The sequence below is a fragment of the Adiantum capillus-veneris genome, chromosome 7, assembly GCF_014529385.1.
Source record: "Adiantum capillus-veneris isolate H3 chromosome 7, ASM1452938v2, whole genome shotgun sequence".
NCBI lineage: Eukaryota > Viridiplantae > Streptophyta > Polypodiopsida > Polypodiales > Pteridaceae > Adiantum > Adiantum capillus-veneris.
The window spans coordinates 39,898,253-39,925,685 of NC_140937.1; the positions used below are offsets into that span (position 1 = coordinate 39,898,253).

A 27,433-nucleotide genomic window follows, 5' to 3' on the forward strand; every position below is an offset into this window, starting at 1 on the left:
AGTCAGTCCAGTCAGTCTAGATTAGAAGTGATCTGACACTTTTTGTGAGTCTATTCGTAGACCGTGCATGCCCAGTCACTTAGTGTAGATGCATATCCTCTGGTTGCACACAGCATGATCATCGATAAATCCATTAGAATCAGTTAGGGGATTTTTCCAGTGATTTTAGCCTATTTTTTCTGTTTTTGACATTTTTCACTTATTAATTTAAGTGACTTTCCAACAAAAGTAGGTAGGGCAATTTTGCTAAGTTTGTATATGAGCAAATTAGAGCTAGCACTATTTGGCAGGAGCCAAGCTCAACAAGCAACTTCTCACAAGACCCTTAGTGTATACCCTCCAAGCAAGAACCATCACCATAGCCCCTTCCCTCACCTAGCGTTTTCTACATCAGCCTATCCCTAGCGTTTTCAACAACAGCACCCTCGCCAGCAAGCCCAAGCCTTGGTGTTTTTGCATCAAATCGTCACCGCAAGACCATCACATGCCTGGCGTTTTTTCCCTATGCCATCGTTTTTGAAGATGCACCATCAGCTAGCGTTTTTCGTCTGCAGCAGAGTTTTGAGGATGTCCAGCGATTGCAAATTCCACGCAGATAAAGACCTTCAGATTCAGCCCCTAAAGGTAGCAGATTTAGCCCATGAAGAAGCAGCAGTTTCAGCCCCAGAAAGACCTCAGTTTTCAGCCCTAAACCTGCAGATTTTCAGCGACAAAGACCCACAGAAAACAGCCCCCCAAATCAGCGTTTTGGACTAATCGCAGATTTCAGCCCATAGCGTTTTTGGACAGCAGTAGAAAGATTGCAGATTTCAACCCTTAGGTCGGTCTCATCCTAACCGTCATCATCGTCAACATAGCCTAGACTTGCATCAGTCACATGCATTCTATTTGTACTAGTTTGTGCAATCATAAGTAGACCACTCTCACCGACGAGAGTGGGGCCTTCGGAGGAGGGTTTTACAACGTCTCTGGTGTCGTATCTCTCTTCTCTCTATCTCTCAGTCTCATACACTTGCACGCACAGAGTCCATTCACTTTGTTTGTGATCATAGCACTCTCTCATTAAGAACGGAAGGCTCTACCTTCCATAAGAACAAAAAGGAACCTTGAGCATAGTTCGGAGCAATCACCTTGAGCAAACCGCAAACATTCATTCCGCTGCACCTAATAGCATAGCTTCAGAGGGATCTTCTCCTAGGGGTCATCGATCACAAACAGTCTTGGATAGCCTTATGGCGTCTTGTGCGACAGAAGAAGTGAGCGTTCCTAGCTCAGATGGAGCAGGACTTATACCAGTTGTTCTTGAGCAAAAACTCAAGAGAGGCATGGCGACCTTTTTTGAGAGCACTCGTCCCCCAGTGATCACTTCCCCTGATGTATGTGGCCAGATTAGAAAATCTTGAACAATCGAATCAAAATAAAAACAAGGGTATTTTGGGAATTTTTGAAATTTGAGGGGTATTTTGAGAATTTCCACAAATTAGAGGGGTATTTTGGTAATTTTCCCTTAAATCATTACAAATGAATATACATCGTTCTGGCTCTAAAGGACATATCCTATTAGAGAAGGAGTAGGGAATGGTCATCCACTCACCATTCCCTACCACATGGCAATCGGCGGATGCCAAGAGCCATGGTGGGAGCACTTTCTGAAGGGAATTGTAAGTGGATGACCTTTCCCGGCCGTCAAACGTCCAGCGCGAGGGGGGGCAGAAAGCTAGAAAGCAACCTACGATGGTATCAGATTCACCAGTTTGTATTGGTTTTGGTCTCATAGGTCATTTTGGCCTTTTCAAGACGTTAATATATCATTTCATTTCTCTCTCTCTCTCTCTCTCTCTCTCTCTCTCTCTAGAGTCATGAGATACCAGGATCAAAGATGCCTCGGATTATACTTACTGGAGATTCACAAACACAGAGAGGACCTCTTGAAGAGGGCCACAATGAGAGAGATCTAGCAACAACGGAAGATTACAGATTTCTTTCAGTCACAGACAGAGGAGTCCGAGCAGCCCAAACAGCATAACAACACAAGAGGCATACTGCTTGATCGAAAAGACAGAGTTGGGGCGGTCCCGTCGCCCACGGAGAGGGCCCTCTAGGCGTCAACGCAGACTGCACCAGAGGATCCATACCATACTGGCGCGACATAGGAGCCGTCCTAACAGAGTGCCTACCTTGGAGGACATTGAATCTATATAGCCTTTTGGATATTGATGTATATGTATATGATGCCTCGACTGTCAGAGAGCTCCATTGTATCAGCTCACCCTTTGTATTCCCCTTGTATCAGCTTCACCCCACCCCTACCCACTATTTTCTTTTCAGTTCTTTGTACTTTTTGTACCCAGACCTGGTATTAGATTCACCACATGTAACCTTTTGGTCTCATAGGTCATTTTGGCCTTTTGAAGACGTTAATATTACATTTCATTTCATCTCTCTCTCTCTCTCTCTCTCTCTCTCTCTCTCTTAGAAACACTTCCACTAGAGCCATCCACAGTATTACCTGCTTGCACAGTGAAGCATTGTTGAGACTCTTTCATGGCCTTGAACCACCCCTCTCTCTCTCTCTCTCTCTCTCTCTCTCTCTCTCTCTCTCTCTCTCTCTCTCTCTCTCTCTCTTCAGCCTCAGCACCTCAGCGAGCAGGTTTCAGTCAGCTCCACAGCGCGCAGGTTTCAGCCTCAGCACCACAGCGCCTCAGCGCGCAGGTTTCAGTCAGCTCCACAGCGCGCAGGTTTCAGCCTCAGCACCACAGCGCGCAAATTTCGGCCTCAGCAACACAGTGCGCAAGTTTTCAGCCTCAGTACCACAGCGCACAGGTTTTAAGGCAGGCTGGGGTTGTTGAAAGTACAGGGCTGCAGAAACGAAAAGGGTGCAGGTCACTGGCGCACCCTCTCTCTCTCTCTCTCTTTATCAACTCAGTACTAGACTTCCCATCGCCGTCACCCTCTGCAGTGCCCACCAGCTTTACCGGCTTGCAACGTTCATCAAACCTGCAGGGATTTATTTGCAAGGAATTTGAAAACTGCAAAGCTCACAGAAATTGCAAATTGACACATACAGAAAGCAAACATATGCCATGTAGGCTGAATGGGGAAACATATGTATGCATAATGCGGTGCTCTCTCCTCTCTCTCAGAAAGTGAAACAAATAAGGCAAGACAAATGGCGGCGCACTACATGGTCACAAGCAAGAGGATGACAGCCATTGAAAAGGAGTTGAAAGAATGCAAAGCTCACATGGATGAGTGGAAGAAAGAGAAGAATTTAATTCTCGAATGGAAAAAGAGGGAGGAACAGGCGAGGGAACTAGAACACAAGGAGTTCCGGGACGAAATTCAAGCTTTAAAAAGTAGCATCTCAGCCCTTCGGGAGGAACTCGACGAAACCAAAGAGGGAAGACGCCTCGAAGATGGGGAAATTCAGCCATCAATGATTGACGAGCTGAATAGTATACGAGCACAAGTCAAAGAAATAAAGGAGGAAGGAGAAATGAAGACCTCATGGGTGGAGGTTCTCTCCAAAACGCAAAAGAAAATGGACGAGGCTGAAAAATGGATTGAAGTTGTCAAGAAGGGAAAGGGCAAGGAAATTCCGACTACACCCGACATCATCAACAAAACACTAGAAGAGGAACAACGAAGAAGGGTACGCGCTCTACACGTGAGAGTGACCGGCCTAAAAGATTCAGATAAAGTGGACCAAGAGGTGAAGAACCTCATGTCCATGATGGGAGTGGAGAAGCCCTCGCACACACAAGCTTGGAGAGTGGGCAAGAAGAGTGAAGGTAATGGGGAGAGTTCAAAAGGACGGGCTCTCATTTTGCGCTTTCCCTCCATGGAAGAAAAGAAAGACTTTTTAAAGAAGAGGCCAACCCTCAAGAAAACAGGTATCTTTTTAGGAGATGATCTTACGCTCTCACAGCTTGCACATATGAGAGAGGTCATGCCAGAGATTATAGCAGCAAGGGAGAAGGGGAAGTTAGCTTTCTACAGAAATGGACGAGTAGTGATTACAGAGCACCGCTCTACATGACGGTGCGAGACCTATGGGACCACTCTCAAGATGGCAGTTTGGAACTGTAATGGTTCGTATAGACTTGATGTGGGGGCCTTTGAGGATAGCTTCAGAGACAAAGACATTGTTTTCTACTCAGAGACTCATCAGGCTCCAGGACAGTTGATGCCGCACATATCAGGATACAGATGGGAGACAGCTTGTAGGACATGCACCAGAACTGCACATGGGACTAGAGGATCAGGAGGTGTAGCAGTTCTTTTCAGAGAGGAGCTCCAACCACTATTGCGCATAGTTCGGAGAGATGATCAGGCCAGATACTTGTGGGTGAGGCTGAGGGCAGAGACTGGACGTTTCTTGTACATCGCCATATGCTATTTTCCTCCCAGCACTTCAGTATATGCTTCACCTAGAGGACAGTCTCCTTACTCTGCACTTGATGATGATATCTGGGAGTTCTCCAGAGATGGAGACATCATACTCCTGGCGGATTTCAATGCCCGTACAGGCAGCTCACAGACAGTCTTCTATGACACATCAGAGGAGATGCTTAGAGAGCTAGAGCCAGAGGAGTTGGGACTTGAGAGATGCTCACACGACAGAGAACATACAGAGTATGGGAGATACCTGAGAGAGATGACGACTACTCACAGTTTAGCCATACTGAATGGCTTAACGACTTTCCCATTGTCTACAGGTTTTACTTGTTTTCCACATAGACATGGGTCCAGCACTGTAGACTATGTTCTGACACATCCGAGCTTTATCTCTCACATTCAGGATTTCACAGTGGGGCCCAGGCCAGTTGGGATAGCAATAGATCATGCACTTTTAACATTATCAGTCTCCTTTGAGTACAATACATCTCAGGCCTCACGGGGTGGTGGACATACACGCTATACTTTTACACCAGAGACTGACTCAGTCTATGTAGAGGAGATACGTAGGCTTTTATGCACATCAGAGCCAGTATACACAGTGGAGGAGATCACATCTATGCTGACAGTGACATTACATGGGGCAGCGACAGAGGCATATCCACACACTCAGCCGGGGCAGAGACGTCTTTCTGGACACATGCCTCAGAACAACTGGTATGATGAGGAGTGTAGACAGAGGAGAGCTCAGATACAACGGGACCTTACATTGGGAGTGATCACCTATAGACAGTCTCGCATTGCTACACGACGACTAGTGCGGCGGAAGAAGCGAGCTTTCTTGGTCCAGATGGAGCAAGATTTATATCAGCTCTTCCTTAGTAGAGATTCAGGAGAGGCTTGGTGTCTATTCCATGAGAAGTCTCCCCCACCAGTGATTACTTCTACAGAGATATGGGGGCAGTATGCAACATCTTTATACACTGTACCTGGACAACAACCATTACCAGACCCACCACAGCCATGTCCGGCTACGAGCACCTTCTTTACCACTGAGATGGTAAAGGAGGCCATTGACAGGATGAAGACCAGACGGGCACAGGATCATGAGGGTTTGGTAGCAGAGCACATTATACATGCTGGGGATTTGTTGGCAGAGATGCTTGCACGGCTATTCAATCGTGTCATGTGTGAGGGTCTCCCTGAGTCTTGGAGATTATCTACTATTGTACCTATCTTCAAGACAGGTGACCCCACAGTGCCGGGGAATTACCGTACTATCATGGTAGGACACACATTGGCACGGTTATATGCATCCATCCTCGAGCATAGGCTGAGCAGTTGGGCAGAGATTATGGGCATACAGCACCTGGGCAGGCTGGTTTCAGAAGGGGTTTCTCCACACTAGATCATGTCTTTACACTCAGAGCTATCATTGAGGAGGGTCGAGCACATGGTAGACGGATATACTGCAGCTTTGTGGATTTTCGCAAAGCGTTTGACACAGTGCCGAGGGCCAGATTGATGCACCGGCTTATGGAATTGGGGGTACCCACAGAGCTGATGTGGGGGATCATGGCATTGTACAGTTCAGTGATGGGTCATGTACGCACATCAGAGGGGATATCCGACATAGTTCACTCCACCATCGGAGTGAAACAGGGATGCCCACTGTCCTCTACTTTATTTGGCATGTATGTTGATGGGGTCTCTGATTATATTGACAGAGGAGGAGATAGAGGTGCTCAGCTTGCAGGGACATGGATCCCTCTTTTATTGTATGCTGACGATATCGTGTTGATATCAGAATCGCCAGAGGGTATGCAGAGACATTTGGACGCATTGCATAGTTTTGCAGAGGATAGTGGATTGTCTGTCAACCTTGGTAAGACCAAGGTCATGGTATTTAATACCACGCCACAGTGGGTTAGGAGATCAGCACCTACTTTCACATATGGTCAGGACAGTATGGAGTACACTGATGCATACACATATCTTGGGGTGGTCTTTAGTGGACCAAGGTTCACACTGAAAATGGCAGCAGACACTAGATTGACTCGTGCCTATGCAGCCCTAGGTGGTTTAGAGAGGATTTGTTCGCAAGTTCAGTTCCAGGAACCTCGAACAAAGCTCTGGCTTTTCGATACTTTGGTCGCTTCAGTTATGCACTACGCGGTTCAGGTTTGGGGACCGTCTATTGACAGTGCTGGATGGACTAATATGGAGAGACCCCTGATATCTATGATTTCTAGGCTGATTAGAGCCAAGGCCTCAGTCCCACATGACATCATACGAGCGGAGCTGGCTGCCCTACCTATGGAGGTTGAGGCACTCACCAGATCAGTATCATTTGTACACAGCTTATGCGACACCACCAGGGACAGGTATGCCAGGCTTGCTCTCGAGTCATCCAGACAGCTGGCATTACAGGGAGATACATCATGTTGGTATGCACAGATGAGCTCATGGTTTCAGAGGCATGGTTTCAGCATGGACAGGCTGCCCCCTTTCCAGTATTCTCTTGATGCACCATCCTTGGCTCTTACACGGATGGAGACTACTAGACTCATTCGGCACGATCTTATCCAGCTTGATAGCAAGAGGACATGGATAGAACCATCACGGGAGTTGGGTACGAAGAGGGTTTTCTATAGAGAACATCTTCTTCAACTCACGACAGACGGATTTGTCACACGGCCCAGTTACATGGACACACATCTATCTCATAGGTTACGATGTGCTATTGGCCAGATTCGCACATCTTCACACCAGCTTGGGATTGAGACAGGTAGATTCAGAGGCATACCAGCAGACAGTAGGATATGTCAGTTATGCCATGCAGAGCCAGAGACAGAGTTTCACTACATATGTCGCTGCACAGTCTACTATGAGATACGGGGACGCTTTCATTGTCTATTCAGAGATGGTTTTGACTCGTTAGACAGAGTCATGAGATATCAGGATCAAAGATGTCTCGGATTATTCCTACTTGAGATTCAGAGACATAGAGACGCTCTACTGAATGGGCAAAGACAGAGACAGTCCCAGAGACGCATCTCAGATTTCTTCAGTCTGAGTACCACAGAGTCAGAGGGGACACCACCACCAGAGAGCTCGGTTCCCACCCATACACACATCAGCAGTACTCTCATTGATCGAGCTACAGAGTTAGGGAGATCGAGACGACCGCGACTGAGGAGGGGAGCCACGCAGCACCGGCGGAGATTGCGGCAGAGGATCCACAGGATTCTAGCACGACACCCAGAATGTCGATCGGGATAGGCTTCATGCTACTGTTATATTGTATCATGGTGACACTTATCCCCACTTTGTACCTTTATGGTGATACCATTGCTCAGCCTACCAGCCTACCAGCCTACCACTCCTATCAGTTCTTTCTTTGTAGTTTTCTTGTTTGTACCCAGACTTGGTACTAGACTCATCATTGTAATCAGTTGGTCTCATAGGTCATTTTGGCCTCTTGTAGACGTTAATATATCATTTCATTTCATTTCATTTCTCTCTCTCTCTCTCTCTCTCTCTCTCTCTCTCACACACACACACACACACACACCAGCCCGCCATGGGCGCTGCCTCCCCGCCATGACCACCTACTAACAGCTACTGCCTCTCTCTCTCTCTCTCTCTCTCTCTCTCTCTCTCTCTCTTTTTTTTTTTGGAAAAATCAGGGCTGTATATTACTGAGTACAATAGAATCCCCAACGGATGTCAAAATAGCCTGTCACGTGGGGTGTACAAGCTGAATGTAAGGATGAGAGCCACTATAGTGGCAACTCGACTAGTACAATCTCATGGTGGTCTGTGTGATGAGTGGAGGAGAAACCACTGAGGAGGCGCATAATGCCATGTAATCTGTCCACTTGTAAGTGTGAAGAAGAGTGGAGATCTTGCCCAACGCCGAAGGAAATCAAATCGACGAGCCTCGGCTGCTCTAGATGTGCCTGAGGAAGAATCCCACTGCCAGATGAGGGTGTGAATGATGTCCAGCCAAATGACAGTGAGGGTATCCTGAAGGAGCTGCGGTGCCGCACTGAGAATATGAAGACAACGAGCTCTCCAAACATTCCAGAGTGCAATGCTGGTGATTACTGAGAAGATTTCATCACGTGTTTGAGAATCTCCTTGCCAAGCAATCTGTGGTAACATAGCCAAAGTCCCTCGTTTGTAACCAGTCGCGGTAAGCATAAGAGCTGGATCTGTGTCTGAGCCCTCGTAGAAAAGATGCGGTCCGGGCATCGGCATCAACCAGGAAACAGATCCCCAAGTGAGAAATCCATGCTGAACTCCAGCTCTGCTAAGTAAAAAACCAACTGCTAGCCAAACTGCATGAGAAGATGAGCATGACCAAAGGCAATGCGCAGGTGACTCAGGTAGGCGCAAAGAACATCGAGTACATAACGGATCGTGACCCATAGAAGCTAACCAAGTCCCAACTGGAAGTCCTGCATGTGCAATCATCCAAAGGAAAAAGGAAATACGACGAGCCACATGTAAATCCCAGATGGCTGACCAAAATTGCCGTAGATAGGCGTGTGAGAGACCTGAATGTAACCAGAAACGCATACGAGTGGGTTGCTCTGGGTGCTGTTTCATCAATGCGAATCTTCCAATTCTGACTGTATACTCAAAGAATGATACATGTGTGCCGGTAGGGTTAGAGTGAGGCCAATGCCACTCTCCTGGGTCCCAATAAAGCTAAGATAGGGCACGACCCTCCCACACCCAAAGCCTCCAAAGTGCAGCATCAGCGGAAGCGAAACGGGGGTCAACACAACGACGCTTCCCGCGGGAGCCAACTACTCGTATGGCCTCCCAGCGAGCATCGGGGTAGACAAGGTGCGGAGAGGTAGTAGCATAAGTCAGTCTAGCATGCATCCCCGAAGAGTAGTCAGTATCAACTGTGAACAGCATAGTGTCGAAACGAACTAGTAAGAGAGTGCTCTGATAGAAGAGGCCTCCCCAGCCACAATGTGGAGGCATCTGAACTGTACCGCGCATGACTGCGTCCCAGTGTGAAGGAATGGCGGAGCCAATCTCAAGCAGTCTGTCTGTTACCCCACGACCAATGTCATAATGTTCTGCCACAAAATCTGCATCCAGCATACGCGTCTCATGAAACAACCGCATAGAGGCAGCAGGTCCAGTGTCCCAAGCAGCCCAGTCAATGTGAGTCCTCTCTCCAAGCTGACGAGGTGGATTAACCGAAGAATCAAGAACTGCATCATTCCAAATGAGAGGCTGGCGCTCAATCTCCTCACGGCATGAGGGAGGTGAGCGTTTGATAGCGCGTCGCATGGATACCCAAATCTGAAGGAGCAAACGAATGAAGGGTGAGAGAGTGCTGGTGCACAAGGGTGCATCCGTGAAGAGAAAACGATACCCTGTTTGCCAAGTATGGCCATCTCTAGTTCCGAGGCGCGGAGTCGCTATGGAAAGAGCAGCCTGAAGAAGCATCTTCAAAGGTTCTTGGCCGGGAAAAAGACCCCGAACAATAAGCTTGGTAAGAAGGCCACGACTCTGTAATTCTGGATCAATAATGCCAAGGCCCCCCTCTGATCTAGGACGAATAATCGTGGACCAACGAACTCGAGCACGAGTATCAGTAATCCCATCTGTGCCACTCCATAAAAAGTTCCGCACGAGTCTGCGTAGCTGAGCTATCACACTAGAATGTAGCATCCAACAGGAGGCCGTATACCATACTGTAGCCAGAATGACCTGGTTGGCGACCAATGCGCGGCCAGCCAACGACAGATGACGTGAAGACCAATGACAAAGCTTCCTGCGAATAGACTGTAGCACAGGTGCAAACTGCTGCTGTGAGGAAACGTCAAATCCAACCTGGAAGCCCAGATATCTGCATGTCTGACCTGGTTGTAGCCATGTGAAACCATCAGTTACCCCCCAAGTAGGTATGTCATCACTGCCAACCAATAACCCATAGGATTTATGCCAGTTAATGCGTGCACCACTGGCAATGCAAAAAACCTCCAGGGCTCCCCGCATGGCATCAAGAGCTGCTAACTCATAGCGCAACATCAGCATAGTGTCATCAGCAAACTCCTGATCGATAAGGTCCGGAGCTGAAGGTACTGGCATGGTCAAGCCACGAAATGCATGACTCTGAGCACGAAGAAAGTCTGACATAGTCTCGCCCACAAACAGATACAGATATGCTGCTAAAGGGCATCCATGACGGACAGATCGAGAGAGCTCAAAACTGCGACTGACACGACCACCAATAGTAATAGCGCTGCTGGCAATTCTGAAGAGAGCGGAAATGCCTGAGATCCATCTTGAAGGGAAACCCATCCTAGCCAATGATCCTTCGAGAAACTTCCACTCAACACGATCGTATGCTTTCTCGAAGTCAAGGATGAAAAAAGCGAGAGGATCCGAAGATGATCTGGCCCACTCTACTGCCTCATAAAAGGTGAAGATATTGTCCAGTATGCATCGATCCACAACAAAGCCTGTCTGAGAAGTGTGAATAATATCTGGTAAGAACGGTCGCAAGCGATGGCTGATCAGTAATGCTAATATTTTATAGACCGAAGGGAGGAGAGTAATAGGTCTCCACTGGCGAAGCTGAGTGGTGTCACCCCCTTTCGTAATAAGAGATATGAGTCCTGAACAAAGATCTGGATGCATATAGCCTGATGAAAAGATATCTTGACAACCACGAAGCAGTGGTATATGCAATACATCCCAATAGGTTAAAAAGAAAGCTCGAGTGAGGCCGTCCTCTCCTGGACAGGAAGATGGATCTAGACTCTCGATAGCATCATGAAGCTCTGCAAGTGTGAATGGGGCTAACAAGATCTCTGCCATAGTGTCTGTACAACGATAGCGAGTGTGCTGCCAAATCTGCTCACGGGCAAGTAAAACCTCAGTAGTGCATACATCAGCAGTGAACAATGCCTCAAAATAATCTGCAGACATATCAAGAATAACATCAGGATGCATATGAAGTGTTCCTTGAGCATCGCACAAAGTCCTGAGGGTGGTGCCAGGAGGGCGCTCTTTATGCGCAGTGAAGAAGTCCTTATTCATTCGATCAGCTTGAGCTATCCAATGAGATACTGAAGCATGATGAGTGAACTCAGACCTAGCCTCCTGTATGCTACGAATTTCCTGTATGAGTTCTGTCTGTCTAGCAGCGAGATAAGCATCCTGAGGCCACTCCTCAAGCAAGCGCTGTGTGGAACCAAGAGGAATGTGGAGGTCAGACTCACGTACTCTCAATTGACGATGAATACTAGCAGTTTGAGCACGGCAGTAAATACTAGACTGAGTAATGCAATGGGCAAGGAATTCTCCAGGGGAACCACAATAAGAAGCTCCCGTGGACCACAAGTCGCGAATCTGCTGCTGCAAAACTTCAATGGTGAGAACACTGTCAGGGATGCGACAGCCTCGTCTCTGTGCAGTGGATCTAGTGAAAGAGATAAACAATGAGCTAGGAAAATGATCTGAGAGGCTGGTCCCTCGCCAAATAGTAGTAAATCCACCTAGAGCTGCTGCCCAAGGGCCAATGTAAAAACGATCAAGGCGCTCTAATAGTCTTCCCTGTTGTCTCTGAAACCCCCACGAGTAATGAAGTGTAGCGGGGTGATGACCGAAAGAGGGTATGTGCCAGGCATCAACACCTTGAATAGCTAGAAGAAATCGATCCCAAGCCGGCTGCTCATCTGGAGAAATGGATGATAGAACTGGGGGAGTGAGCGATCGCCAGTCAGAGACGCTCTCGACGTTGTTGAAATCGCCTCCAACAACCCAAGAGTCCACAGCAGGTAGAGCAGCAACCAAGGATGACCAAAAAGCAGCTCTCTCCCGAGGAGTAGTGGGTGCATATACTGACATAAAGCCAATGGTAGAGTCCCGAATCCGAATAGAAACATAGACTGCTCTGCCAGCAACAAGGGTGCCATGCTGCTGAACTGATGCCAAGTATCGTGACCCCACTGAGATACATACACCGCAACTCTGTCCATGAATGCCTAGAGCAGGCTCCCAAAAAGTGTGAGCGCCCGAGGGCATGAGATTACCAAAGGGACTGGCAATCTTATGCTCCTGTACTAGTAATACATCCACAGTGCCTACTACATGAGCATGTAAATCTCTGCGAAGTAAAAGCTTGCGTGAACCTCTTACCCGAGAAGTCTGTAAACCATTAGTATTCCAAGAAACTACATGTAAATCCATAGTCTGCATGGAAGAATTGATAAAGCATCTGACTAACTGCGCATCTTCTTGGAGGCAGCTGGGCCATCCAAGGGATGAGCTTCTGGCGGGAGGAAAGCAACACGTAAGCCCTCTCTAAAATATGACGTCTCATTGCACCAACTGCGGACCTCAGCTTGTTTACATTGCATGACCGATGCTGCAGCTTTAACACCCCAAATGCGCATAGACATAGGAAGCACCACATCTGAGGATACATGAATGATCATAGGCAATGAATAGCAAGCATAAACATCACTCCATTCCATTGCACCAATACAGGAAGGGAAGTGTGGAGACAATACATCTGGAGCGGAAGTAGTCAACCATAAATTAAGCTGAGCCATAGTTTGTGCATGCACAAAATGCAGAACCTGATCCTCGTTCCATTCCTGAGCTGCATGGAATGGAAGGAAAAAGGAATGGGTAGGCTGAGAGCGACTGCCTATTAAAGAGGGAACACAACCTGACTTGTGATGCATAAGGTAGAGCTTCACCCGCAATGGTCCTTCTGAGTCACCGCACATTTCAGCTCGATGAGTGCCCCACGAAAGAGGGCAAGAACTTAGAAAACTGCGAGGGACGTAAGTATGGGCGGCTGAGGGAGGGGGTGGACCAGAAGGTGGAGGGGGGGGAGTAAGGGCGAGAGGGAGAGGAGGGAAAGGAAGAGGGAGCAACGGTGAAGGATCCATCTGCATGAGAATAGGAACCTCGGGAATAGGAGAAGGAGCAGCCAAGGGAACTACGACAAGTGAAGGAGGAGCTGGTAGCAGAGGTAAGTGATCATGGGCTGAGGAAGAAGAATGGTGAGGAGAAGCTGGGGATAAGGGAGTGGAAGAAACTTGAGAGGGAGCAGGAGAGTTAACACTGGGGGTTGCTTGCGGGGTGGGTTGCTGACGAGGACGGAAGGAATGGTTACGACCTACTGTCTGCCATGCAGTCTCAGTAGGAACTGAAGCAGAGGGAGGAACATGGACGATTGAAGCTCTGGGAGCACCCTTAGGCTGCTGAGGTGCTCGAGTAGTAGTAGTAGGAGCTGGCTGTGGCTGACCACGTGACTGAGTGTGGGTGCCACGAGCTGTCTGTTGTTGTCGCCGATGGCGTGGTTGAGTGGGGAAATCGCGTGCCAAGTGTCCCATCTCATGACAACGTAAACATTGTCCTGGGCGTCCAGCGACTACCATTCGGCAAGAGTAGTCTCGATCACGCACCGCCACTGTAACTTTATCTGGCAATGTAGTATCCCCAAACACCAAGACCTGAATGCGAGGTGGACCAGATGAGAAGATGCAGGATCCTGGGACTACTGTGCCAAAATGAGCAGCAATCATCTGAAGGAGATACTCATCAATAAAATGGAGAGGCATATCCGGGAAGGAAAGCGTCAGAGGGAATCGGGGGATAAGATGTCGACTGTCAAACTCCTCAATAGTGAACTCTGGATACCACCTTGTCAAGTAGATCATTCTGCAATCAGAGAGTATCGGGGAGCGGGCCAGGAGAGCTGAGGCAGTGGCGGGATCTGAAAGACATACCATGAATATGCCTCTGCCAAGTAATGTAAGTTCCGAGACACGTCCCTGAGTAGTGCCCAGTGCAGTCTGACACCAATCACGTATAGAAGAGCGAGGTGGAGACTATCCAATCATCCGGCCAACCAAGGCATGCTGTGCCAAGTGTTGAATTTTGGAGTCAATGCGTGTCAACAAGTCACCAGTACAATCCACGCGACAGGCAATTGGTGATGGAGCGCCGTGTGTGGCACTCAAGACCAGCAAAGCCACCATGAAGAATGGGCTAGACTGGTAAACGGGAAAAGCAAGACCCAAAGCGAAGCTTTAACTCTTTCACTCTCTCTCTCGTTCTCTCCTTCCCTTGCAAGGTTTAGAACGATGCACACGGGAAGGGTTGAAACAAGTGGGGTTGACAGACCGTCAGGGTTTCAGAGAATTAGGGTTTTCGAGGAATTAGGGTTTCAAGAAATTAGGGTTTGCAGAGATTAGGGTTTCAGGGGGACTCAGAGGCCAATAGGCGAGGGGCTGCAGGCAACAAGGCGCGCGCAGAAACTGTTGCAGCAAGGTTCGGGCACAGAAACTGTTGCAGCAGCAGACTGCGTGCACGAGATGTGGCATCAGCAGAGCTCGCGCGCAGGTTTGCAGCAGCAGTTGTTCGCGCGCGCAAACTTGCTGTTCGCAGGGTTCGCGCGCAGGTGACGGGCTCACTGTTCGCGCAGGTGACGGGCTCTCTCTCTCTCTCTCTCTCTCTCTCTCTCTCTCTCTCTCTCTCTCGCCATGCCCTCCTGCACCCTCGCCATGACCTGCTGCACTGCCTGCGCGTGCCCAGCTACCTACGCGCAGCCTGTTTTGCACGCCTAATTACTTGCGCGCAGCCTTTTCTTTTTTTTGACTTTCGTTTTGGGCCTGCCTGCGCGTTGGAGTCTATTCCCACTGCCCGTGCCCGTCAGCTATTCCCACTGCCTTGCCCGTCAGGTCTGCCCCTGCCCGTCAAGTTTTCTCCCGTCACCTTTTTCAACCTTCAATACAAAGGGGCCTCACCCATTGAGTCACCCCCTGAACGGCTATGGCAAAAGGGGCCACAAAGGATGAAATGGCCAAAATGGAGGACAAGCTACACGCCACGATCAAAGAAAACAAGAAATTGACCAACTCCGCCATCACCACTATCATCAACCGCCTCTCCAAACTTGAGAAAGAAGTAGAAGTCTTGAACAAAGAGAAAGAAGAATGGGCAAGGGAGAAGGAAGACAAAAAGAAGGAGCTTGAAGGATGGAAGAAAGAGAAGGAAGAGATGCATGAGCAAATGGCCATCCTCAAGGCCTCAATCGCATCCCTTACCCCCGAGGAAGGGGAAATCAACAAGGACACAAAGGAGGCCATCAAAGAAGAACTCACTAAAGCCCTTACCAAGAGCCTGGAAGACAAGCTCGAAGCCACAAAGGAGGGATGGGTAGAAGTGGTCAAGAAGAACCTCAAGAAAGAAGCGAAAGAGGACGCCCACAAGGAAGAAGCTCTCCTTGTACACACCACCCTTGAAGAGGAGAAGATGCGGAATGCCCGTCGCCTCAACATACAAGTCACCGGCATTGAAGAAAGGAAGGAATCCACCCCCGAGAAAGATGGTAAAACCTTATGCAACACACTTGGTTACAAAGTAGAAGACCCAACCCCCTTCGCCAAAGCTTGGCGAGCCGGCAAAGACCTCACCAAGAAGAGGCCTCTTATACTCCAATTCCCATCGGAAGAAGCACGCACCCTTTTCATCCGAAAGAGGGTAATCCTACGAGGTCTCACGGGCCCCCCCATCTACCTAGATGACGACCTCACAAAAATGCAAGTGGAGCATAGAAGAGCATGCATGCCCCGGATCCAACAAGCACGCAATGAAGGAAAACGAGCCTCCTATCGCGACGGCCGGGTCATCATCGATGGCAAGGCCGTAGCATAATGACTCGCGGCCAATGGGACACTATATGAGGAGATACACATGGCAGTTTGGAACTGCAACGGCTCTCTGTGGACACACCCAGGGAGATTGGAGGAGGTGATGCATGACAGAGACATCATTCTACTCACAGAGACACATGAGAGCTCAGAGAGAGGTCTACCCCGAGTACAGGATTATCAATGGGAGTCTACACACAGGAAGTACACACGGCACAACACCACTAGAGGATCTGGCGGAGTAGCAGTCCTCTACCGTCGCTCACTCCATAGCAGGATAAGGATAGTAGCCCATGACCCAGGAGCACGCTATACGTGGGTGCGGATTGAGCTCTCTGATGAACACATTCTCTACATTGCCATTTGCTACTTCGCACCCAGTGGTTCTAGATTTGCACAGACAGGCGGAGGAGAGACAGATGAGGCTCATACGCAGGGAGGAGAGGAGGAGAATGATACACTTTCACCATATGCATGTCTCAGGGAGGAGATCATGGAATACTACACGCTTGGAGAAGTTTTCCTCACGGGAGACTTCAACGCCAGGACACAGAGTAGGCAGTGTGACATCTACGACTTTGACGACCCAGAGCTACTCTCCACCATGGAGAACACAGAGGCAGAGAGGTTTTCCAGAGACACCACCACACCGACACCGTACAGGCGACATCTACTTCGCTTGGGATCACAGCACCGTCTCGTTATCTACAACGGGATGGCGCAATGGCCATCATCTGGAGGCCTGACTTGCATACCACCATCAGTCCCCAGCGGCGGCAGTACAGTGGACTACATCATCGGCTTCAGAGAGGCAGCTCACCTGCTCACATCCTTCACCATCCCACCACTACCTATTGGGACTGACCATGCATATCTTGCCCTCTCTTTCACTGGCTCACCCATCTCACACACACCACCCACACTCACATCACACACTGCCATACATTTCACACATGAGCTAGCCAGAGTTTACTCATCGCATGTCTACGAGGGGATCTACACTCTCGACCCAGATACACCACTCTCTACACTCACTAGCCAGCTTTGTGCTGTTTTACACACCTCAGCCCTCAGCTGCTTTCCACATACTACCCACATTGGTAGACCTCCACCCTCTCGGACGATGCCCCAGAACCGGTGGTACGACGAGGAGTGTAGGGATCTATACAGGCAGCTACGGGCTTGACGAGCCTTGGAGGAGATCACTGAGAGCGAGGTTCGGCGACAGATGAAAGCCATCACACGCCGTAAACGGCGAGCCTTCGAAGAGGCACAGGAGCTTGAGCTATACCACCTTCTCATGAGTACAGACTGCGCCACCGCATGGAGGATTCTCAAAGAGCCACGTCCTACAACCCCCCTGGAGGATCCTCAGATCAGGCATGATTACGCCGAGCACCTATACCAGATACCTGGGCAACCACTGATCCCGGAGCCACCCGACCCTCGACCTACCACCTCGACTTTCTTCACATCTAGTATGGTGAAGAGGGCTATTCGACACCTCCAGCATGGCCGCTCAGCAGACCACACTAGACTACAAAGCGAGCACCTCATCTATGCAGCAGACACCCTCTCCCCCTTGATAGCACGTCTCTTCAACCGCGCTTTGGTTGAGGGACTACCAGAGGAGTGGACCATGCACACCATTGTGCCGATCCACAAATCTAGCAACACCTTGGACCCAGGGAACTACAGGACTATCATGATTGGCCACACATTGGCCAAACTATATGGGGCAGTTCTTGAGGCAGAGCTCAGCACATACGCAGAGGCAACAGGGCTACGTGCACCAGGACAGGCAGGGTTTCGACGCACTTTCTCGACCATCGATCACATCTTCGTGCTTCGCTGCCTGATCGACGGAGCGAAAGCACGGAAGAGACGACTCTACTACTGCTTTGTGGATTTCCGCAAAGCTTTTGACACCATCCCTAGAGAGAGACTCTTTCAGCGTCTCCAGGAGCTGCAGATACCGTCTGAGATGATATGGGCCATTCATTCTTTGTATGCACAGGTCATAGGTAGAGTGCGGTGCCCAGGTGGAGTATCGGACCCCATTGCTACCACCATTGGTGTGAAGCAAGGATGCCCCCTCTCCCCGACCCTATTTGACCTCTACATCGACGAGATAGCAGATTACATCCTACGAGCAGGCGGGGCGGGCTCCGACTTGGCAGGTACACCAGTCCATATTATGCTCTATGCAGATGATATTATTCTAGTTTCTGAGACACAGGACGGACTACAGAGCCACCTACACGCCTTGGATGATTTCTGCACACATCGAGGGCTCACAGTGAACCTTGGCAAGACCAAAGTCATGATCTTCCACACCTCCAGGACAGTCCGGAGTAGAGCAGTGCTCATGGTAGCAGGTGGATAGGTTGAGGTAGTTGATTCATATGTATATTTGGGGGTGACTTTCACTGGCACCACGGGCAGATTTTCTATGACCCAGGCAGCCAGAGACCGGCTTACACGAGGATACGCAGCATTGGCCACCTCAGAGCGCAAATGCCACCAGGCCCACTTCCAGGAGCCCCGCTCCAAAGGGTGGCTTTTCGACACTTTAGTTACACCTGCCATGATGTACGTTGCCGCAGTATGGGCACCAGGACTCTCAGCATCTCTCTAGACACAGATAGAGCGCCCATAGATCATTATGATCTCTCGTTTGCTCCATAGCAAACCATCAGTACCACACGACATCATCAGAGCAGAGCTAGCGGCACCCCCGATGCTAGTAGACGCCCTCTTCCAGATAGTTTGCTTCATCCAGCGCATGCGAGAGCTTCCACCAGACAGACTCACACGCAGAGCTTTCGAGGCATCGATACAGCTACATCAGGAGGGGGACACCAGAGCATGGTACTCACAGGTCACAGAGTGGTTCACATCCCATGGCTTGGACATCATAGACTTGCCCCCTTTTCAGTATGATCTTGACTCCCCATACATACGCCTCTCACACCATGAGAGGAATCGAATTCTCAGAAAGGATCTCTGGCAGCTATACATCCGAGAGACATGGATCACACCCAGAGAGCCTCTTCCTACGAAGAGGCAATACTACAGAGACCACTTCCTAACCATCCTAGCAGATGGTTTCATCCAAAGACCGAGATACATGGATGTCCACATGCCACATAGAGCACGGGTTGCCAGTTAGAGATTGAGGCAGGGAGAGTTGCACATGTCCCCATGGCAGAGAGGATATGCAGACATTGAGAGTGAGGAGCATTTTGTGTGCAGATGTAGAGCATATGAGGGGATCAGAGGCAGATATCCGACTTTGTTTGCAGATCAGCCCACCTTACACTAGATTCTTCAGTCTAGAGACCGACGACTTTTCGGCCGCTTCCTCATAGAGGCACAACAGCACAGAGACGAGCGCCAAACACAGCTTACAGATTTCTTCCAGAGGGACACAGTAGTACCACCATCCCAGACTACTCAGAGAGGAGTGACTCTACAGCAGGCTGAGGAGGTCCGAGCTCGTAGACGTCCACGTCTCCATAGGTGTAGGGCACCCCGACTTCACCAGAGAGAGATCCAGGAGATCCAGGAGCGCTACTACAGATCTCTAGAGGAGAGACGCATCCGAGCTTTTGCAGATCCAGCCGCCATCCTACGGGGATTGTTCACACCTCACTCACCCATGCATCATGTCTTACACCCTGATTACGGGACATGATGGAGCTAGAGATATGATAGCATTTCTTTCATGATTGTATATACCCCAGCATATAGGATTGCATCTCTCCCCTGTTTTTTAGAACCCCACCCTTGTACCACCTCCCTCTTCCCTCAGTCCTTACACAGGATAGCTATTTTTGTTTTGTACCTTTTCATCCTTCACAGGATATCCAGAGGACACCCACCCCATGTACTTTGATTTGTCTCATAGGCCGATTTCGGCCTCCTATGGACAATAAAAAATCTTTCTTTCTTTCTTTCTTTCTTTTCTCTCTCTCTCTCTCTCTCTCTCTCTCTCTCTCTCTCTCTCTCTCTCTCTCTCTCTCTCTCTCTCTCTCACACACACACACACACACACACACACACCAGCCTGCCATGGGCGCTGCCTCCCCGCCATGACCACCTGACAGCTACTGCCTCTCTCTCTCTCTCTCTCTCTCTCTCTCTCTCTCTCTCTCTCTCTCTCTCTCTCTCTCTCTCTCTCTCTCTTTTTTTGGAAAAAGTCAGGGCTGTATATTACTGAGTACAAAATAATCCTAGCGGATGCCAAAATAGCCTATCACGTGGGGTGTACAAGCTGAATGAAAGAAGGAGAGCCACTATAGTGACTACTCGACTAGAACAATCTCATGGTGGTCGTTGTGAGGAATGAAGGAGAAACCACTGAGGAGGGGCATAATGCCAAGTAAGCTGACCACCTGTCATTGTGAAGAAGAGTGGGGATCGTGCCCAACGTCGAAGAAAGGCAAATCGACGAGCCTCGGCTGCTCTAGATGTACCGGAGGAGGAATCCCACTGCCAAATCAGGGTGTGAATGGTGTCGAGCCAAATGGCAGTGAGGATATCCTGAAGCAGCTGTGGAGCCGCACTGAGAATGTGAAGACAACGAGCTCTCCAAATATTCCATAGTGTAATACTAGTGATGACTGAGAAAACTGCATCACGTGTCTGCGTATCTCCCTGCCAAGCAATCTGTGGTATCATAGCCAAAGTCCCTCGTCAATAACCAGTGGAGGTAAGCATGAAGGCTGGATCTGTGGCTGAGCCCTCGTAGAAAAGATGCGGGCCGGGCATCGACATCAACCATGAGACATATCCCCAAGTAAGAAATCTATGCTGAACACCTGATCTGCTGAGTAGAGAGCAAACTGCAAGCCACACTACATGGGAAGTTGAGCATGACCAAAGACAGTGAGCAGGTGACTCAAGTTGACGCAAAGGGTAGCGAGTACATAACGGATCATGACCCATAGTAGCTAGCCAAGTCCCAACTGGTAGTCCCGCATGAGCAATCATCCACATGAAAAAGGAAATACGACGAGCAACATGTAAATCCCAGATCGCGGACCAAAACTGCAGCAGATAGGCATGAGAGAGGCCTGAATGTAACCAGAAACGCATTCGAGTGGGCTGCTGAGGTTGCTGTCTCATCAATGCTAATCTTCCAATCCGGACAGAGTACTCAAAGAAAGATACGGGTGCCCCTGTGGGGTCTGTGTGAGGCCAATGCCACTCTCCTGGGTCCCAGTAAAGCTGCGATAGGGCACAGCCCTCCCACACCCAAAGCCTCCAAAGTGCAACATCAGCGGAAGCAAAACGGGGTTCAACACAACGACGCTTCCTGCGTGAGCCAACTACTCGTATGGCCTCCCATCGAGCACGGGAGGAGATAAGTACTGGAGAAGTGGCCGAGTATGTCAATCGAGCATGAATCCCCTGAGAATTGTCAGTATCAACTGTGAATAGCATGGAGTCCAAAAGAACTAATAAGAGAGTGCTGCGGTCAAAGAGGCCTTCCCAGCCACAATGAGGAGGCATCTGAAGCGTGCCGCGCATGACTGCATCCCACTGTGAAGGAACGGCAGAATCAATCTCAAGCAGTCTGTCTAGCACCCCGCGACCAATGTCATAATGTTCTGTCACAAAATCTGCATCCAACATACGTGTCTCATAAAACAACCGCATAGAGGCTGCAGGGCCAGAATCCCAAGCAGCCCAATCAATGTGAGTCCTCTCTCCAAGCTGACGAGGTGGATGAACCGAAAAATCAAGAACTGTAGCATTCCAAATGAGAGGCTGGCCCTCAATCTCCTCACGACATGAGGGAGGTGAGCGTCCGATAGTCCGTCTCATGGAAACCCAAATCTGAAGGAGCGATCGTAGAAAGGGTGAGAGGGTGGAAGTAGACAAAGGAGCATCCGTAAAGAGAAAACGATACCCTGAATGCCAAGTATGACCATCTCTAGTGCCGAGTCGTGGAGTCACTGTGCAAAGAGCAGCCTGAAGAAGCATCTTCCAAGGTTCTTGGCCAGGAAAAAGACCCCGAACAATAAGCTTGGTAAGAAGTGCGCGGCTCTGTAACTCTAGATCAATGATGCCAAGGCCTCCCTCTGATCTAGGACGAATGATCGTGGACCAGCGAACTCTAGCACGAGTATCAATAATCCCGTCTGTGCCACTCCATAAAAAGTTCCTTACTAGTCGGCGGAGTTGAGCTATCACACCAGAATGTAACATCCAACAAGAAGCCATATACCATACTGTAGCCAGAATGACTTGGTTGGCGACCAATGCACGGCCAGCCAACGACAGATGACGTGAAGACCAATGGCATAGCTTCCTGCGAATAGATTGTAGTACGGGTGCAAACTGCTATTGTGAGGAAACATCAAATCCAACCTGGAAGCCCAGGTATCGGCATGTCTGACCCCGCTGTAGCCATGTGAAACCATTAGCTGCCCCCCAAGTAGGTATGTCATCACTGCCAACCAATAACCCAAAGGATTTATGCCAATTAATGCGTGCACCACTGGCAATGCAAAAAACCTGTAGGGCCTTCCGCATTGCATCAAGAGCGGGTAGCAAATAGCGCAACATGAGCATAGTGTCATCAGCAAACTCTTGATCGATAAGGTCTGGAGCTGTAGATACTGGCATGGTCAATCCCCGAAATGCATGACTCTGAGCACGAAGAAAGTCAGACATAATCTCTCCCACAAAAAGATACAGATAAGCTGTTAAAGGACATCCCTGACGAACAGATCAAGAAAGCTCAAAACTGAGACTGACACGGCCACCAATGGTAATAGCGCTGCTGGCAGTTCTGAAGAGAGCGGAAATACCTGAAATCCAACTCATAGGGAAACCCATCCTGGCTAAAGATCCTTTGAGAAAGTCCCAATCAACACAATCGTATGCTTTCTCGAAGTCTAGGATGAAAAAAGCCATGGGTTCAGAGATGATCTTGCCCACTCTACTGCCTCATAAAAAGTGAAGATATTATCCAGAATGCATCGATCCCTAACAGAGCCTGTCTGAGAAGTATGAATAATATCTGGTAGGAACGACCGCAAGCGGTGGCTGATCAGTAACGCTAATATCTTATAGACCGAAGGGAGTAGGGTAATAGGTCTCCACTGTCGGAGCTGAGTGGTGTCACCCCCCTTCGGAATAAGAGATATGAGACCTGAACAAAGAGCCGGATGCATATATCCTGAGTCAAAGATGTCCTGACAACCGCGAAGCAATGGTGTATGCAATACATCCCAATATGTCAAAAAGAAGACTCTAGTGAGACCATCCTCGCCTGGACAGGAGGATGGATCAAGACTGTCTATAGCAGCATGGAGCTCTGTAAGTGTGAAAGGCGCCAACAGGATCTCTGCCATAGTGTCTGTACAACGATGTCTAGTGTGCTGCCAGATTTGCTCACGGGCAAGTAAAACCTCAGGAGTGCATACATCAGCAGTGAACACTGTCTCAAAATAATCTGCAGACATATCAAGAATAACATCAAGATGCATATGTAGTGTCCCCTGAGCATCGCGCAAAGTCCGCAGAGTGGTGCCAGGAGGGCGTTCTTTATGTGCCGCGAAGAAGTCTTTATTCATTCGATCAACTTTAGCTATCCAATGAGACACTGAAGCATGATGCGTGAACTCAGACCTAGCCTCCTGTACGCGACGAATCTCTTCTATGAGCTCCGTCTGTCTAGCAGCGAGATAAGCATCCTGAGGCCACTCCTCAAGCAAGCGCTGAGTGGAACCCAGAGGGATGTGAAGATCAGACTCACGGACTCTCAACTGACGATGAATGATAGCAGTCTGATCACGGCAGTAAGTACTAGACTGAGAAATGCAGTGAGCAAGAAACTCTCCAAGGGGTCCACTATAAGAAGCATCCGAGGACCACAAGTCATGAATCTGCTGCTGTAATAAGTGAGTGGTAAGAACACGGTCAGGGATGCGGCAGCCTCGTCTCTGAGCAGAGGATCTAGTGAAGGAGAGGAATAATGATGTGGGAAAATGATCTGAAGGCTGGTTCCTCTCCATATATAGTAAATCCGCCTAGAGTTGCTGCCCAAGTGCCAATGGAAAAACGGTCAAGTCGCTCTAATAATCTCACCTGCTGTCGCTGAAACCCCCAAGAGTAATGAAGAGTAGCAGGGTGATGACCAAAAGAGGGTATGTGCCAAGCGTCCACACCTTGAATCGCTAGGAGAAATCAATCCCAAGCTGGCTACTCATCGGGAGAAATGGATGATAGAACAGGAGGTGTGGTGGCTCGCCAATCAGAATCGCTCTCAACGTTGTTGAAATCACCTCCAACAACCCAAGAGTCTACAGCAGGTAGAGCAGCACCCAGGGAGGACCAAAAAGTAGCCCTCTCCCGAGGGGTAGTGGGTGCATAGACTTACATAAAACCAATGATAGATTTTTCGAATCCGAATAGAAACATAAACTGCTCTGCCAGCGACTAGTGTGCCATGCTGCTGAACTGAGGCCAAGAAACGTGACCCCACTGAGATGCATACACCACAACTCTGACCATGAATGCCCACAGCAGGCTCCCAAAAAGTGCGGGCGCCCGATGGAATGAGATTGCCAAAAGGAGCGGCAATCTTATGCTCCTGTACTAGTAGTATGTCCACAGTGCCCACTACATGAGTGTGTAAATCTCTGCGAAGTAAAAGCTTACGGGACCCTTTTACCCGAGAAGTCTGTAAACCATTAGCATTCCAAGAAAGTACATGTAAATCCATAGACTGCATGAAAGTGTAGGTATAATATCTGACTAACTGCGCATCTTCTTGGAGGCAGTTGGACCATCCAAGGGGTGAGCTTCAGGCGGTAGGAAAGCAACCCGCAAGCCCTCTCTAAAATATGGTATTTCATTGCACCAACTGCGAACCTCAGCTTGTTTACATTGCATTACCGATGCTGCAGCCTTGACACCCCAAATGCGCATAGACATAGGAAGCACCACATCTGAGGATACATGAATGACCATAGGCAATGAATAGCAAGCATAAACATCACTCCACTCCATAGCACCAATACATGAAGGATAGTGAGGAGACAGAACATCGGGGGCACAAGTAGACAACCATAAATCTAGGTGAGCCATAGTCTGGGCGTGCACAAAATGGAGAACCTGATTCTCGGACCATTCCTGAGCAGCGTGGAATGGAAGGAAAAAGGAATGCGTAGGCTGAGAGCGACTGCCAATCAAAGAAGGAACACAACCTGTCTTGTGATGCATAAGGTAGAGCTGTACCCGCAATGGTCCGTCGGAGTCACCGCACATCTCAGCCCGATGAGTGCCCCAGGAAAGAGGGCAAGAGCTGAGAAAACTGCGTGGGACGTAAGTATGTGCTGCTGAGGGGGGGGGGGGGGGGGCAGAAGGTGGAGGGGGGAGAGCTAGGATAAGAGAAGGACGAGGAGGAGGCAGAGGTAGTAGCGGTGAATGATCCATCTGCATGGGAATAGGAGCCTCTGGAAGAGGGGGAGGAGCGAGAGGAGGAACAGCAGGTGGAGGAGGAGCTGGTAGCAAAGGTAAGTGATCCTGTGCTGAAGAAGAAGAATGGTGAGGAGAAGCAGGTGGTAAGGGGGTGGTGGAAACTTGAGAGGGAGTAGGAGAGGTAACACTAGGAGCTGCATGCATTGGAGGTTGCGGACGAGGACGACAGGAATGGTTACGACACACTGTCTGTCATGCTGCCTCAGTAGGAGCCGAAGCAGAGGGAGGGACATGGAGGGTCGAAGCTCTAGGAGCACCTCCAGGCTGAGGAGGTGCTCGAGTAGTAGTAGGAGGAGCCGCTTGTTGGCGCTGACCACGTGGCTGAGCATGAGAGCCACGAGCCGGTTGCTGTTGTTGCCGATGGCATGGCATTGTGGGGCATTCTCGCGCCAAGTGTCCCATCTCGTGACAGCGTAAGCACTGTCCTGGACGGCCAGTGACTACCATTCGGCAAGAGTAGTCTCGATCGCGCACAGCCACAGTAACTGAATCTGGTAATGAAGTATCCCCAAACACCAAAACCTGAATGTGAGGTGGACCAGAGGAGAAGATGCAGGATCCCGGAACTACTGTGCCAAAGTGAGCAGCAATCATCTGAAGGAGATGCTCATCAATAAAATGAAGAGGCATATCCGGGAAGGAGAGGGTCAGAGGGAATCTGGGAATAAGGTGTCGATTGTCAAACTCCTCAGTAGTAAACTCGGGATACCACCGCGTCAGGTATATCATCCTGCGATCAGAGAGTATCGGAGAGTGAGCCAGGAGAGTTGATGCAGTGGCGGGATCAGAAAGACGTACCATGAATATGCCTCTGCCAAGGAATGTAAGCTCTGAGATCCGTCCCTGAGTAGTGCCCAATGCAGTCTGACACCAATCGCGGATAGAAGATCGAGGTGGAGACTGTCCAATCATCCGGCCAACCAAGGCATGCTGTGCCAAGTGTTGTACTTTGGAGTCAATGCGTGTCAACAAGTCGCCAGTACAGTCCACGCGACAAGCAAGTGGTGATGGAGCGTCGTGTGTAGCACTCAAGACCGGCAAAGCCGCCATGAAGAATGGACGAAACTGACAAACGGGGAAAGCACGACCCGAATGGAATACTGGACACTTTCTCTATCGCTCTCTTTCTCGCTTTCGCTTGCAGGCGATTGAAAGAAGACGCGGTTAGGGTTTGGGACAGTTAGGTTTTCGGATTTTTAGGGTTTCGTGGAATTAGGGTTTCTAAAACCGTTAGGGTTGCAGGGAATTAGGGTTTGGCTGGCTGCAGAGCACGCGCAGGCCACAAAGGTGTGCAGGCAGCAGAGCGTGCGCAGGCAGCAAGGGTGTGCAGGCAGCACGTGCAGGCAGCAGAACGTGCGCAGAGCAAGGCGCGACGGCAAGGAGTAGGGCGCGCAGCAGGGCAGGCTGCAGGGTCGCACGCAGGAGAACACGCTCTCTCTCTCTCTCTCTCTCTCTCTCTCTCTCTCTCTCTCTCTCTCTCTCTCTCTCTCTCTCTCTCTCTCTCTCTCTCTCTCTCTCTCTCTCTCTCTCTCTCTCTCTCAGACACCCATGTACTTCTGTGTGGCTATTGCATGACTCTATGCAATCATCGCACATTAACCAAAGAAGATCAAGAAGCGGTCGAACAGTGAGCTCATCACCTATCAAAACAATGCCGAAGGACACGACCCCCAAGCCCCCCAAGGAATCAAGGGACATGACAATTACATGTACTACCCAGGACATATGGGGACTGCTACTGTCTATCCAGGAACAGGTACAACAACAGAATGAGGTGATTTCACGTCAAAATGACGACATCAAAGCCCTAACACTGCGCAACCAAGAGCTGG

At 49.5% G+C, this 27,433-nt stretch overlaps 2 protein-coding genes across 2 annotated transcripts in view; one reads left to right on the forward strand and one right to left on the reverse strand.

Moving 5' to 3' along the window:
* Positions 1 to 27,433, reverse strand: part of LOC147453719 (P-loop containing nucleoside triphosphate hydrolases superfamily protein) — a 95,918-nt gene that overhangs the window by 27,334 nt on the left and 41,151 nt on the right. The gene's annotated exons all lie outside the window — the stretch shown is intronic.
* On the forward strand, positions 15,223 to 16,107 carry LOC147453720 (uncharacterized). Its single transcript, XM_086516903.1, has one exon. The coding sequence runs from the start codon at positions 15,223 to 15,225 to the stop codon at positions 16,105 to 16,107; it is 885 nt and encodes a 294-aa protein (XP_086373029.1).

Coding starts and splice junctions, on each gene's coding strand:
- LOC147453720 (XM_086516903.1), top strand. CDS start 15,223: ATGGCAAAAGGGGCCACAAAGGATGAAATGGCCAAAATGGAGGACAAG.